Below are 13179 nucleotides of genomic sequence, written 5' to 3'. Positions count from 1 at the left end.
GCCCGTGTTACGCCCGTGTTACGCCCGCAGTGGGTTTAAATCTATGAGGAGAGAGACTGACAGCTTCAAAATGTACAAACAGGAACACGCTGCTGAATACTGGAGGGATGGACTAGGGAGAAGTACATATGAGTGCATTTAGGTTCTCATGTTGCTCTCATTATGACTTGGTGTTGGTGGGATCGTTCCTGTGGCGCATCATTTAAGTGGCGGTTTGTGGGAAGAGTTGAAAAGAAAAATACAGGAAGTTGCGGTGAGAAGCTTCAATCCAACTTGCAGGGAGTAGTTCAACACCGTATGTCTTTTAGTTTTTATTATAACGCACAGAGAGATTGAAACAGCAACAGGTGCCAATATATTATAAACCTGAAAAACAGTACTCTCCAAAAGTCTTGATGTCTTTACATAAAATATATACAAAATATGTCATATATTCTATGTAAATCTGAGTTTTTACATCTGTCATTGTGTCTGTGTGTGTGTCCCATTTGGATGTAAGCGGCAGACACGTGCAGCCCGGTGAAGTGCTGCCCTCGCGCGTCACCGCTGGGTAGCGATGATTTATCGTTATTTACTTACACGTGTCAAACCTTTTCTGAACACATTTTAGTTTTATAGTAACCAAAAAGACGAGTAGTTTTATCATAACACAAACACGACTTCAACCTGAGTCATATTTTTGAGTTTACAATATTAGAGAGTCATTTTCCAGCTCCTCTACAGCAGCGAGACTGAGCTGTGCCAAATCTCTCGCCAAACCTAATGAACTCGGGCGTGGTGGCGTTTCCTGGTTTCCGTGTATTAAATAAATCTATTTAACCGCGGCTGTACCAAAAACACTGTGTAAATCTGCATATATTTTGTTATTATCTGTATTTCAAGCTTTATACTGAGCCAACATGGGCCGTGTGTTGACAGAGACAGGTGGGAGTCCCGGAGGGGTTCCCCAACTCCAAAATCAACACAAACACGTGACTGGCGCGCCGTGCGTAAAGACACAAGACAGAACAAGCATTTCTGTTGTGATCGTTGTATGTACCTGGTTATTCAACAAACTATTTCAATGAATGGTAAACACACATTTGTCCACTGTTACATACACGTAGCCCTATTTATTTTTACGCACTGTATTATTTAAGTTTATTTTCGTTCTAATACTTTGGCACAGTTGGCAATACAAGACCCAAGTGGGCAAATTAATAGCAAAATGTTGTTTAAACTAAAAAAAAAAAAAAAACCCAACGTATTTTAAAAAGGTTACATGCTGGCATCCGTACAACTATTCAAAACTGTACATTACTATGACAACTCACAAACGTGCGTAATTTTGTCTTATTTTAAACTCCTCTGTGTATTTGAACTAGATTTAACAGCTGTGGTCTTAACATTAATCTATTTCTAACGCAATTCGTATTTTTAAGTAAACTCGTTATTTAAGTAAACTCATTAATTTAAAGTTAAAGTTATTCTTGTAGCGTCTCCAAACGCGCGTCTCATCCAACACCATGCGCATCCCCAGAGCCCACATCATTTAACAGTGACATAAAGTAGCCAAAAGTGAATAAATAAATAAATCAAATGTGTTAGTTACCAGAGACACAACACTGAAGCTGTACCTTGATCCATGGACCTCATGGCGTGGTACTGCGCCAGCCTCCAAGTCTCTCTGAACATCTGGAGAAAAAAACACGAAAAACCAAAATCAAAATAAAACCAGTTAATGTCCTTTAGTACAGACAGCACTCGGTTAAAAAGTTGAAAATTATTTGGGGTTAAATGTTGAAGAAATTGCCGTACAGTTCTTGTGCGTAAAAATGTCTCTGGTTCCGAAAAGGCGCAGGCTGAAGTGAGAGCTCTCTTCGCCCGCGCTCGGAGAGGATTCCTCGGGTGTGTGGATCGCTTCCTTCCCCGGTCCGTGTTTATAATGCTCCAATGCTGTAAAATAACGGGATTCCCTCAGTGTTGCCTCCTGTTTGCGCGCCTTCGCCATGGAAACCTGGATCTGCGCCATATTGGAGACTCAGGGCTTTCCTGCAGAGCCCCACACTCAGGAATCCATGACGTCTCCAGCTGCAGCGAGGCCAGAGCCCGAGCCAAGGCATTTCTGCGGCCGAGCGCAGACAGTAGCGCACAAGCGGAGCATTGTGGAGTGGATAGAGCGCACAGGGGAGGAGGAGGAGGAGGAGGAGAGGAGGAGAGGGGGAGGAGGGGGAAGAGGAGGAGGAGGGGGGAGAGGGGGAGGAGGGGGGAGGAGGGGAGAGGAGGGGAGGAGGAGGGGAGGAGGAGGAGAGGGAGAGGAGGGGAGGAGAGGAGGGGAGAGGAGGAGAGGAGGAGGAGGGGGGAGAGGGGGAGGAGGGGAGGAGAGGAGGGGAGAGGAGGGGAGGAGAGGAGAGGAGGAGAGGGAGGACAGGAGGGGAGAGGAGGAGAGGAGGAGGAGAGGAGGAGAGGGAGAGGAGGGGAGGAGGAGGAGGGGGGAGAGGGGGAGGGGAGGAGGAGAGGAGGGGAGAGGAGGAGAGGAGGAGGGGAGGAGAGGAGGGAGAGGAGGAGAGGGAGGAAGGAGAGGAGGGGGAATAGAGGGGAAAAGAGAGAAAGAGGGAGAGGGGTTAAGAGGAGATAGAAAGTGGGAAGGGGAGAGATGGGGGGAAAATGGTAAATGAGACAGAGAGAGAAGGAGGGAGGAGAAGGAGAGAGGAGAGAAGGAGGGAGGAATAAAGGGGAGAAGGGGGAGGGAGAGGAGGGGGAAAGAGAGAAAGAGGGATGGGGGAAAATGGTGAGGGAAAATGGTGAGGGAAAGAGAGAGAGAAGCAGAGGGAGTTAGAGAAGTTGGGAGAGAAAAGGAGGAATAGAAGTGAGAAGTGGGGAGAGGGGGAAAGAGAAGGAGGGAGATGGGAGGGGGTGGTGTAAAATGGTGAGGGAAAAAGAGAGAGAAGCAGTGGGAGGGAGAGAAGGAGGGAGAGAAAAAGAGGGATAGAAGGGATAAGTGGGAGGGAGAGGAGGGGGGGAGAGGGGGAAAGAGAGAAGGAGGGAGAGGGGTTGAGAGGGGAAATAAAGAGGGAAGGGGGAGAGATGGGGGAAAAGGGAGGGAAAGAGGGGAGAAAGAGAGAGAAGTCGAGGTAGGGAGAAAAGGAGGGATGGAGGGGGGAGCATGAGAGAGAGTGGAAGAAGAGGAGGTGGGAGAAAGGGGGAGAGAGAGGGAAAGACAGAAGGAGGGAGAGGGGTTGAGGGGAGAGACAGAAAGAAAGGGAATGGGAGAGAGGGAAAGGAGAGGGATGGGGAAATGGGGAGGGAAAGAGGGGAGGGAAAGAGGGGAGAGAAAGAGAAGCAGAGGGAGGGGGAGAGAAGGAGGGAGAGAAAAGGGGAGGGAAAGAGAGAGGGAAAAGGAGAGGGGGGAGGGGTAAAGGGGGAGAGAAGGAGAGAGGGGGGAGAAGTCAAGAGGAAAATAGGAGGGGGGTGAGAAGGGGGGAAGAGGGAGAGTGAGAGAGAGTGAGAGAAACAGGGAGAAAGAGAGGGAGGGGAAGGCAAAACAAGTACCAAGTTTGATGTTAGAACAGACCAGCGTGAAATGGAGCTGACATGATTCAAAATGTCTTGACTTCAGTATTTGAGAAGTATGACCAGTTTTTAGACTTACTCGAGTATTTTGGGAGGAAACAGAGAGGCTGAGGAGGCTGATGGTTCTGCTGCTGCGATGGAAAAAAGGGTTTTGGCGGAAATGTGCAGGGAAAAAGAGGAGAGAGAGAGTATTTATATGAATGACTTAAGGATTCTTGCTTAAAAAAAAACAAAAAAAAACATTGAGTACTTCTATATGATATTTTTTCCTATTGCTTTAGATCAACATAAAATGATAATTAAAGGTTACACTAAATATTTAAGTACGGTCAACATGTATTTATTGATTTTTTTTTCAGTAAGTTGACTTAAGTAGAAAACCTCAAAAGTAGCAGTTGATATACTGTATAAAACATGTCTGAAGGGTCTTTGTTTGTCTGCTACTTTTTGTTAAATACTTCAAAACATCTATGCAAAGTCAGTAGAAAGTAAATACTCATAATTGATAACGCACACTGTAGACTAAATACACACTATTCTTAGAGTCTTAAAGCCATGTGAGGATGAGGAAAACCCAGAGGAAACCTGAAGGCAACCGCGACGGAGAGCAGACAGACAATAGGCCCTGTCAGAATGAAGCATTTATGTGTATACAAATACTGTGTACACTCATACACTGTAATATGTGTACTACAGCAGGCCATCTATGAAACTACTACAAGACAGAAGCAGGATTATGGCAGAAGAACTCAGCCTTAATATTCAGGGTTTGTGTGTTAAACATGTGAATGAAACAAAACACAACTCCAGGTCTGTTTGTGAAGAGGAAGAAAGCAGAAAATAACATAATATGGGTCTTTTAAAGTTGCAGTGTGTAACTTTTCTAGTGGAGACTTAAGGTTATTGCTTTGTCTAGAATGCTCCATAGAACAGCTTTGTATCTATCTGCAACCATGGTGACAGGGAGGACACTGCATACAGTAAGAAAGCATGTTTTTCAAGGTATTTATCAGCAAAAAAAGTAAAAGTTAAAGTACATTTTATTGTCCCCATAGCGACACGCCCCTCTGCATTTGACCCACCCCTCCACACTGCTGGGGCATCTCCTCAGGGGCAGTGCTCAGGGACCTGTCTCCGTGATCTTGTTGCTAGGTTTGGTCAGGAGCTTAGCTGAAGGATTTGACCCTGTGTTTGTTTGGGTTGATGGGGGCAACCGGAGTGTGCCCAAACTCCATCCAGACACAGGGAGAACATGCAAACTGCACACAGACACAAGCAGAACATGCAAACTGCACACAGACACAAGAGGAACATGCAAACTGCACACAGACACAAGAGGAACATGCAAACTCCATCCAGACACAGGGAGAACATGCAAACTGCACACAGACACAAGAGGAACATGCAAACTCCATCCAGACACAGGGAGAACATGCAAACTGCACACAGACACAAGAGGAACATGCAAACTCCATCTAGACACAGGGAGAACATGCAAACTCCATCTAGACACAAGGAGAACATGCAAACTCCAGCCAGACACAAGAAGAACATGCAAACTCCATCCAGACACAGGGAGAACATGCAAACTCTACACAGAAAGGCCTGGGAGACGCAGGAACTTTCTTGCTGTGAAGGGTCAGTTCTAGCCGTTCAGCCATCATGCCACCTCTGTGATTGAATAAATGCAAAATAGTTTAATGCCACACGGCGGAACATTCCATGGAGACAAGTAGTAGAGCCCTTACCAGAAGAGTTACACTGAGCACCTTTAAAGATACAGTCAATTAGTTAGAAAATTAGAAAGAGAAGGAGAGAGGGAGAGGAGAGAGAGAAGGGAAGCAGAGGTAGAGAGGAAAATAGGGAAATAAAAGAGAGTAAGAGGAAGGGAGAGAAAGAAAGAGGGAGGATGAAGGAAGAGAGAGAGAAACAGAGTGAGAGAGACAGATGGAGAAAGAGAGAGGAAGGGAGGTAAAGGCAAAACAAGTACCAAGTTTGATCACAGAAGCCCAGCGTAAAATGGAGCTAACGTGGAGCTAGCATGTCCTGTACAAGTCTTAAAGTCTAATGAGGGTTTATATCACGTAGAACATTTGATCGTCAGGTTTTGTGGTCAGTTTTTACAAATTTAAAAAGAAACAGCCATAATCTGTCATATCACGGAGAGCCCTTTGCTTATTTCGTTCAAACTGGTGGTAATGGAATAAACAGTTTAAGAATCAAAAGGAAAACATAACATAATGACTTTAAAACCCTTGCAATGTTTTTGTAACTGTGGTTTGGTTTCGATATTACCTTTAATGTCAGTTAGTATCAGATTTTCGATACTTTTCACGAGCCTAATTCCTCCACATTACAACTGTTTTCTGTCATGGAGGACACAGGTTAATTCAGGTTGTGATCATAGTAAATCAAGTATTGCTAAACTTCAGATTTTTTTCGTGGCAGTGAAAAAAAGCTGCTCATAATTCCACATACTCCCTGACATGTGAGCATAAATATGGGTTTTGTTGACACGTTTGGCCTGTGCACAGACGCGGCGCTCCAGTCCATGTGAACCTCTTCCACAAACATGAATTCTTATTTCCACTGGACTTTTGACTGATTTAGTGAGTGCTGAAATGATGAAATCCTCCTTCTACGACTAAAGAACAGTCCAAGGCTGAATGTGACGGCTGCAAACTCATTACTACATGATTTTATTCTCTATAATGGGTTGTTTGTGTCAGATGTCCTTCCCCCGGTCCGGTCAGTCGTGTACTGTGACGGAGTGGGCAGTGGGGGAGAGGTGTCTTGCTCAGATGGGATTTGAACTGGTGACCCTCTGGTTGGTGGGTAAACATTGTGCTATAATGCCACTTGATTACATTTAGAGGTTGATGTTTCTCCTTTTTCAAGCACACAGTATTTGACATTTGGGGAACATGTTTAGAGTAAAAGTAGTGCTTTATTTAAAGCTACAATATGCAACTTTCTGGAGAGGGTACATCACCTGCATGACTCCATAGAAACAGAAACTTAAAAACATACTTAGGGACATTCTCCATGGAGACAGTTTGATGCCATACTGTGGACGATTATAGCCAAAGGAACAGTGTTTCCATAGAAACAAAAAGAAGACCCTTCTCCAGGCCAAATAACAGTCAGGTTTGTGGAGAAGCAAGCCCATTCAGACTAAGTAGTAGTAGTAAGTAGTAGTACTGGTGGTGGTGGCGATAGTAGTAGAAGCAGAAGCAGAAGCAGCAGCAGCAGCAGCAATACTAGTCAATTAGCTGCAGTAGTATTCATAGTAGTAGCTATAGTAGTAATACCAAACATGAGTAGCAGTAACAGTAGTAGTATTAGTAGGAGTAATAGTAGTGGTCATAGTAGTAGCAATGGTCGTAGCAGCAGTAGTAGCCATAGTTGTAGTAGTAGCCATAGTTGTAGTAGTAACAGACATGAATAGCAGTAATATTAGACGTGGTGATAATAGCTTTGGTAGTAATAGTTGTAGTAGTAGTAGTAGTAGTAGTAGAAATAAAACTAGTAGTAGTAATAGTCATAGTCATAGTCGTGGTGGTAACAGACATAAGTAGCAGTAACAATAATACAGTAGCTCTGGTAGTTGCAGTAGTCATAGTAGAAGTAGTCATGGTCGTATCATAGAATAGCAGTAGTATTAGTAGTAGTAGTAATAATAATAGCTCTGGTAGTTGTAGTAGTCATAGTAGAAGTAGTCATAGTCGTAACAGACATGAGTAGCAGTAGCTGTGTGGTATGGAATTATCACCCCACGACCAGATGTAGGAAACTGCTGTGTCCAAGCCAGTGACCTACATAGAGTCTGAGGAGAGAAGGAGAGGAGGAGGAGAGGAGAGAGGGAAGGAGAGGAGAGGAGAGAGGGAAGGAGAGGAGAGGGGGGAGAGAGAGAGAGAGGAGAGAGAGAAGGAGAGGAGAAGAGGAGAGAGACAGAAAGAGAGGAGTAGGATGAGAGAGAGAATGAGACAAGGAGAGGAGGAGAGAGGAGAAAAAGAGAGAAGGAGGAAGAGGTGAAAGGGCAAAAGAAAGGGAGAAAGAGAAGAGAGGGAGAGAGAAGGAGAGGGAGAAGGAGAGTGAGGAGGAGAGGTAAAAGAAGTGAGAGAGAGGGAGAGAGAGGAGGAGAGAGGAGGAGAGTGAGAAGGAGGAGAGGGAGGGAGAAAAGGAATGAGAGAGAAGGAACTGGACAAGGATGAGGAGACAGGTAGATGGAGAGAGGGAGGAAAGGGAGAAAGAGGGGGACGGAAGAAGAGAGGAGAGAAAGAGAGACAAAAAAGAGAGAGGGAGAAGAAGAGGGAGAGAGAAAGAGCAGAAAAGGGGAGGTGGAGCAGGAGGAGAAAAGGAGAGACAGAAGAAGGAAAGGGAGAAAGAGAGGGAGAGAGGAGGAGAGAGAGCAGAAAAGAGAAGGAGGAGGAGAGGGAAATGCAGGGAACCCCACTGCCCCGACACTGTTTGGACGCAGTCGACAGTCGGGTCTAGCACATGTAAATTCCTCCACTGTTACGGAACGCTTACGCAACTGAAATTATGAATGAGAAAATGACTACGGCACTAACTTAAGAGGGAAAACTGCAGTGTCCAGACGGCCTACTTTAAACTTCCGATTTTTAAGGAATTTTTTTTTTCTCTTAAAGTTCAGACTTGTGTTTTTCCTTCCCTGTAAAAGCGCTCAGTGAGGTAACGTAGTCTGGGTTACAGAAGAAGTGGAGCTGTGATATGGAAATACAAATTAAACCGTTGTCTCGTTCAGATGTTTCCAGAAGTCTACAGTTTATATTAGTGTCCCGTGTCTGAGTTGTGTCTGGTGAGGGGCGGGTATCAGACATGCAAACCAGGCCTGGAAAATTATACACAAACAAGACAAAACTGTAGAACCAATCAGGCTAAAATATTAAGAACCCGTCGTAATAAACATGGAACATAAGAAGGACTAAGGGCAATAGGGATGAACCATTTGGGATTTTTCTGACGACCATAGCGATTGGATTTGTGATTATGTTTGAATATTAGGATTCTGTTTAAAGTTCACATTTTAAACATGACCAGCACCGGAAACCTCACCGTTAGCGTCACTACTTCCTGTCCAATTTTAGTTTGTTGCAGATAAATATTTAAAGATCATACAGTGAACAGGGAACTGCAGGTGAATAGGTAGTCTTTATTTTATTTGGTTGTTTATTTTGTTTTCTGACTTTAAGCTTTGAGACACAGTGAGCAAGCTAGCGTACTGCTGTGCCCAGAGCCTACTGACCTTATTCGGCCCCGCCCACTTTGGCCTCTAAACGCTCCAAACTGCGCTTTCTTTGTGGTGGTTTTAAGAGGGAATTCCATTCTTTTCAGTGGTGAATGTGGGAAAATTTCATCTATAAAATAGTGTTGATTTGTGTAAAATGTTCTATGTTCATGTGACCAACAAGTCGACACTGCGGTGATTCTCTGTGGAGCTTTAAAACGGCTCTGTAGTCTCTGTACAACTTATTGGTCAAAATCGCTGGCACCAAGCAAAATAAGACCGCCCAAATGACGATGGCGCGCCCACAGCAACTTCCAGAATAAGGTGAATTGACAAAAAGACTGAAATCTGAACTGACAAACTAATACAAGAATCACTTTTTATGCAGAATAAGACCGGAGAGGTTGTTGTATGTGGAGGAACTTATGTTACTTTAAAAATTGCGGCCTTTGAGATGTGCTTATGGCGTCCATTTTAATTTGACTGCAGTTAGTCCATACACATATATATTAATGAACATAGCTAATCTAACCTCCATCGGCTCTGGCTCCAATTCACTTTGCATTGAATAACTGTGGCCGCTCTCTCTGTGACTGCTGCTGTCAGGATTGTTATTTTGGTCTTAAAATGTTCGTATTGATCGCGCTACATGATATTGGTATTTTTATTTCACTATTTTGTCTATAAAAGATATGAACATTTATAACAAATAAATCAGGCGCCTTCTTTCCCATTGGTCGCTCGGGCTGGCGTCAGCGACAGGTTTGATTGACAGCGTTGTTAAGTGATCACAACTGTAATGTTGATTTATAAAACATTGGACAATTTCTTTAAGTTATAATTTGGAGGCTTGGTTCTCAGTTATGTTTATTTCATTTATTTTGTTACTCTGTACAGCACAAATGACCCAATCAGAAATGAGCCTCACATGAATCTCTCATTTTAAGACCGCTCTAAAATTATCCTCATTTTGTTTTATTTGAGTAGATTTTTGTATAAATACTTTTGAGTTTTGATATTACTTTTATTTAAGGAGAAGGGTGGTTTGACTTTGGGATATGGGACAAAGCACGGGATAGGAAGGATGAGCCTTGGGTGCCCTGTGTGCATATGTATGTGTGTCTATGTATGTATTTTTTTTTAATCATCATTTTTTTGTTATCATTATTATTATTATCATCATCATTATGGCCTATACTGTTGGTTCTCCCCATTTACTTTGACAGGTACCTAAATACAAACCTCTGTTTTGCCTCCCATAGCTCCCTCACTTTTGTACAGTAAAGGTTTTAAGAGTGAAGACGTTTCACTTTTTAAAACCTTTTGTCCATTTAACAGATTTGAATGTGTCTTTACTATGGATCATACCTGGACGACTCACAGAATCACTTTTGTATATCAAGTTAATATTCCATTTTCTCCTTTCTACTTATCTCGGCTGGTTGTAAACAAATTTGAAGCCCAGTCACTTCTTTGGCTAAACACAACAATTATTATTAAAGCGTCTGTTCAAAGTGCTGTCCATCTTAAACCTCACTTAATTCAGTTGTTAAGACCACTACAGAGGGACGCTGCTTTGGGCTGGAGCTTGTTATTATCATTGTGCAATAAGGATTCCCATTTCCTTCCTGCCACAACTTCAGATCCTCGGAAAACATGGCCCCATTTTTCCGAAGTCCGTGAACTAATATATTCCACCAACATGGAAACTACATACGAGCACCTCCAGCACTGCGACGTACGCAGCACTGTTACGTAACAAGGATTCTGATCAACGTTAAGATGTTTGTCGAAGGAATTCTCAAGTCTCGACTGCAGTGGAAAGTTCTGGAATGGCTTACGGAATTTTTCCCTTTTTCAAAATCCCATGAAACAATATCCCCCCCTCAGTCTAATTCAAGACGCTTTACTGTCCCGTCCAAATTTCCGATCACATAATTTAGGAACACAAAGCCGGCGAAACTAAGTGTTTTTACCTTAAAGCAACAAACAGCTTCCCCTCCCAATAGCTCTAAATAAAGACGGTATTAAAGAGGTTTTAGGCTGTGAGGAAAAACACATTTAATCCGTTGGAGTGGCTGTTTTAGCTTGTTTGGGAGAGGCTAAGCTAACATCCTCAGTAATAGTTGTGGGTGCAAAGACAATTCAAAGTATTTCAGTCGACAGAGCTAAAAATAGCAGCAGGAGGGCGTGTGCTGGTGAGTGTAAAGAGCCTGTCAGGCTAAACCCAGGGATTATACACAGCTCTGAGTAAGGTCATTATCTGAGGTCAATTCATTCATCACAGTTTTGACGTGGATATGTTATTTACGCAGATTTGGAGAATGGAGAGACATGAGTTGTATGCAAATGAGAACGAGCATAGAAAGAGTTGTAGGGATTCAATATGGAGCGTTTGGGACACTGTACCACGCTCCCAGGGGCGGTGCCAGGGGGAGTTTGAGGGGACACTAGACTCCCCTGGAATGGCCCACGCACCCTCACAGCTCACTCAAAGACTTGTCCTCACTTTCATTATGCATTCAATCTAGACTAAAAATGGTCAAATGGCGACCACAGAGAGTTCAAAATGAGACAATAAAAATATAATAACTCCATGTTAGGTTGTCTAAATCACTACAAGGGCTAGCTACATTTAAACATGTTTGAAACAGCTACGCTCCGTTGGTAAAAGTCTCTATTTTAACATGTTAAATGATCTAAAACAAAAAAACTAATTATAACTTTAAAAAATATATAGCTTTTATTTGTTTTGTTAAGTGTGTGCTATGAGCATGCCTGGATGACAGAAATATTACACCAGCATTTTCAATTTTTTTTACTTCTGTTAATTACATTCAGTATATTATTTAAATTTTCCCTACAATGTTCCACAGTCGGGCATTACACAAGGCACAGTATGTATCACCTGCATGATACCATGGAAACAGACAGTTAAAACCATACTTTGTAACATTCACCAAGAAGAAAGATATGTTTTATCCCATACTGTGGAAAATTATATCCAAACAAACAACATTTCCATGGAAACAAGCAGAAGCAGGCCCTCCTCCAGGTCAAATAACAGTCAAGTTTGTGGAGATGCAAGCTCACTCACAGCAATGACGCAGGTTTTAGTCTTTATTTTAGTCTACTTTGGCTAACAAGTTACACACTGTGGCTTTTACTATTATAATAAATTGATGTGGCAAATTGTCAAAGAGAAACACTGATCCACACAGGAGAAGCTGGACGTCGTCTTTTCCAGTGGGAGATTTGAGTAAAAATACATGAAAACACTTTTAGCTGAATAAATCTGACATGATTATAATTAAAGTTCTTTATTTGAACACTTTTTAGATTCGAGTATAAGTGTGAGTTTCATTTGGACTGAAACACTGGGGATCCTCTCCTTTTTTTTCCCCAAGGACCCAGTGACCTGTTTGGAGCTTAGATCTGCCCCAACTCTCTCTCACCCCTTCTCTTTCTCCCTGCCTCCATCGCCCTCTCTCTCCCCTCTCCCTCTCTTCACTCTCTCTCTGCCTCCCTCCCTCTCTCTCTCCCTGCCCCTATCTCTATCTTTCTCTCCCTCCCTCCTTCTCCCCTCCCTTGCTCTACCACTGTCTTGCTCCCTTCCTCTCCGCTCTCTTTAGCCCTCTCTGCCCCCTTCTCCACTCTCTCTCTTCCTCTCTCCTTCCCTCTCTTCTCTCTCTCCCCCTTCTCTCCTCCATCTCCTCCTCCCCCTCTCCTCCTTCCCTCTCCCCTGGCCTTCCTCCCCTCTGTCCCTCTCCCTCTCCTCTCCCTTTCTCTCTCTGAGCCTGTAGATCTTGTGTGGACTCTGTTCCATCAGAGTCACAGTTACATGTTTCCACTGTTGGAAACTCACCCCGAGATGAAACCGTCTGATCATCTGCCCCAGTCGTGTCTTATGTAAGAGCCACAGCCCAGCTACGCACTGCAAAAAACACACTCACCCCGCCAGTTCAAATCAAGTGTAGTTTTCACTAGAATAGAACGATTTATTTAAAGATTCACTATCTAACTTTACCGATGGGGGTCTCCTCTACCTTGAAATGTCATTGCTTTGCCTGGAATGTTCCGCAGTATGGCATTAGAAGCGCTCTCCCTGATTTCTAGTTCATTTTAAACCTTTGCAGTGTTAATCCAAAGTTATTCCTCACTTATCTTGTGCATTCCAACCGTCTTAAATCAGGTCCGTTGACAGAAATTTGGGGACCTGGGCCGAGAAAACTCTAATATAAATTCATAGGAAAAGGGCGATGAGTTTATAAGCACTTTTCTCAACTTTCAAAGATCAGAGCAGAGTTTTATCGTAACGCTAACAACAACTAGCATGCCAACACGCACTCCCTGCTTACCGGACACTAAAACGCTTT

General features: G+C 43.4%; 2 protein-coding genes across 2 annotated transcripts in view; both read right to left on the bottom strand.

Annotated features, from left to right (window-relative positions):
* Window positions 1-1916, bottom strand: part of nfatc2a (nuclear factor of activated T cells 2a) — a 46608-nt gene extending 44692 nt beyond the window's left edge. The window contains exons 1-2 of the mRNA XM_055223085.1: window positions 1798-1916; window positions 1617-1674 (exon numbers count right to left, since the gene is read on the bottom strand). Of these exons, the coding sequence (XP_055079060.1) occupies window positions 1617-1674 (58 nt within the window). The 5' untranslated portion in view covers window positions 1798-1916. The remainder of the gene's footprint in view (window positions 1-1616; window positions 1675-1797) is intronic.
* Window positions 1-13179, bottom strand: part of zfp64 (zinc finger protein 64 homolog (mouse)) — a 182435-nt gene that overhangs the window by 24316 nt on the left and 144940 nt on the right. The gene's annotated exons all lie outside the window — the stretch shown is intronic.

Source organism: Periophthalmus magnuspinnatus, chromosome 7, assembly GCF_009829125.3.
Source record: "Periophthalmus magnuspinnatus isolate fPerMag1 chromosome 7, fPerMag1.2.pri, whole genome shotgun sequence".
Lineage (NCBI taxonomy): Eukaryota > Metazoa > Chordata > Actinopteri > Gobiiformes > Gobiidae > Periophthalmus > Periophthalmus magnuspinnatus.
This window is presented reverse-complemented; position numbering and strand designations above follow the sequence as displayed.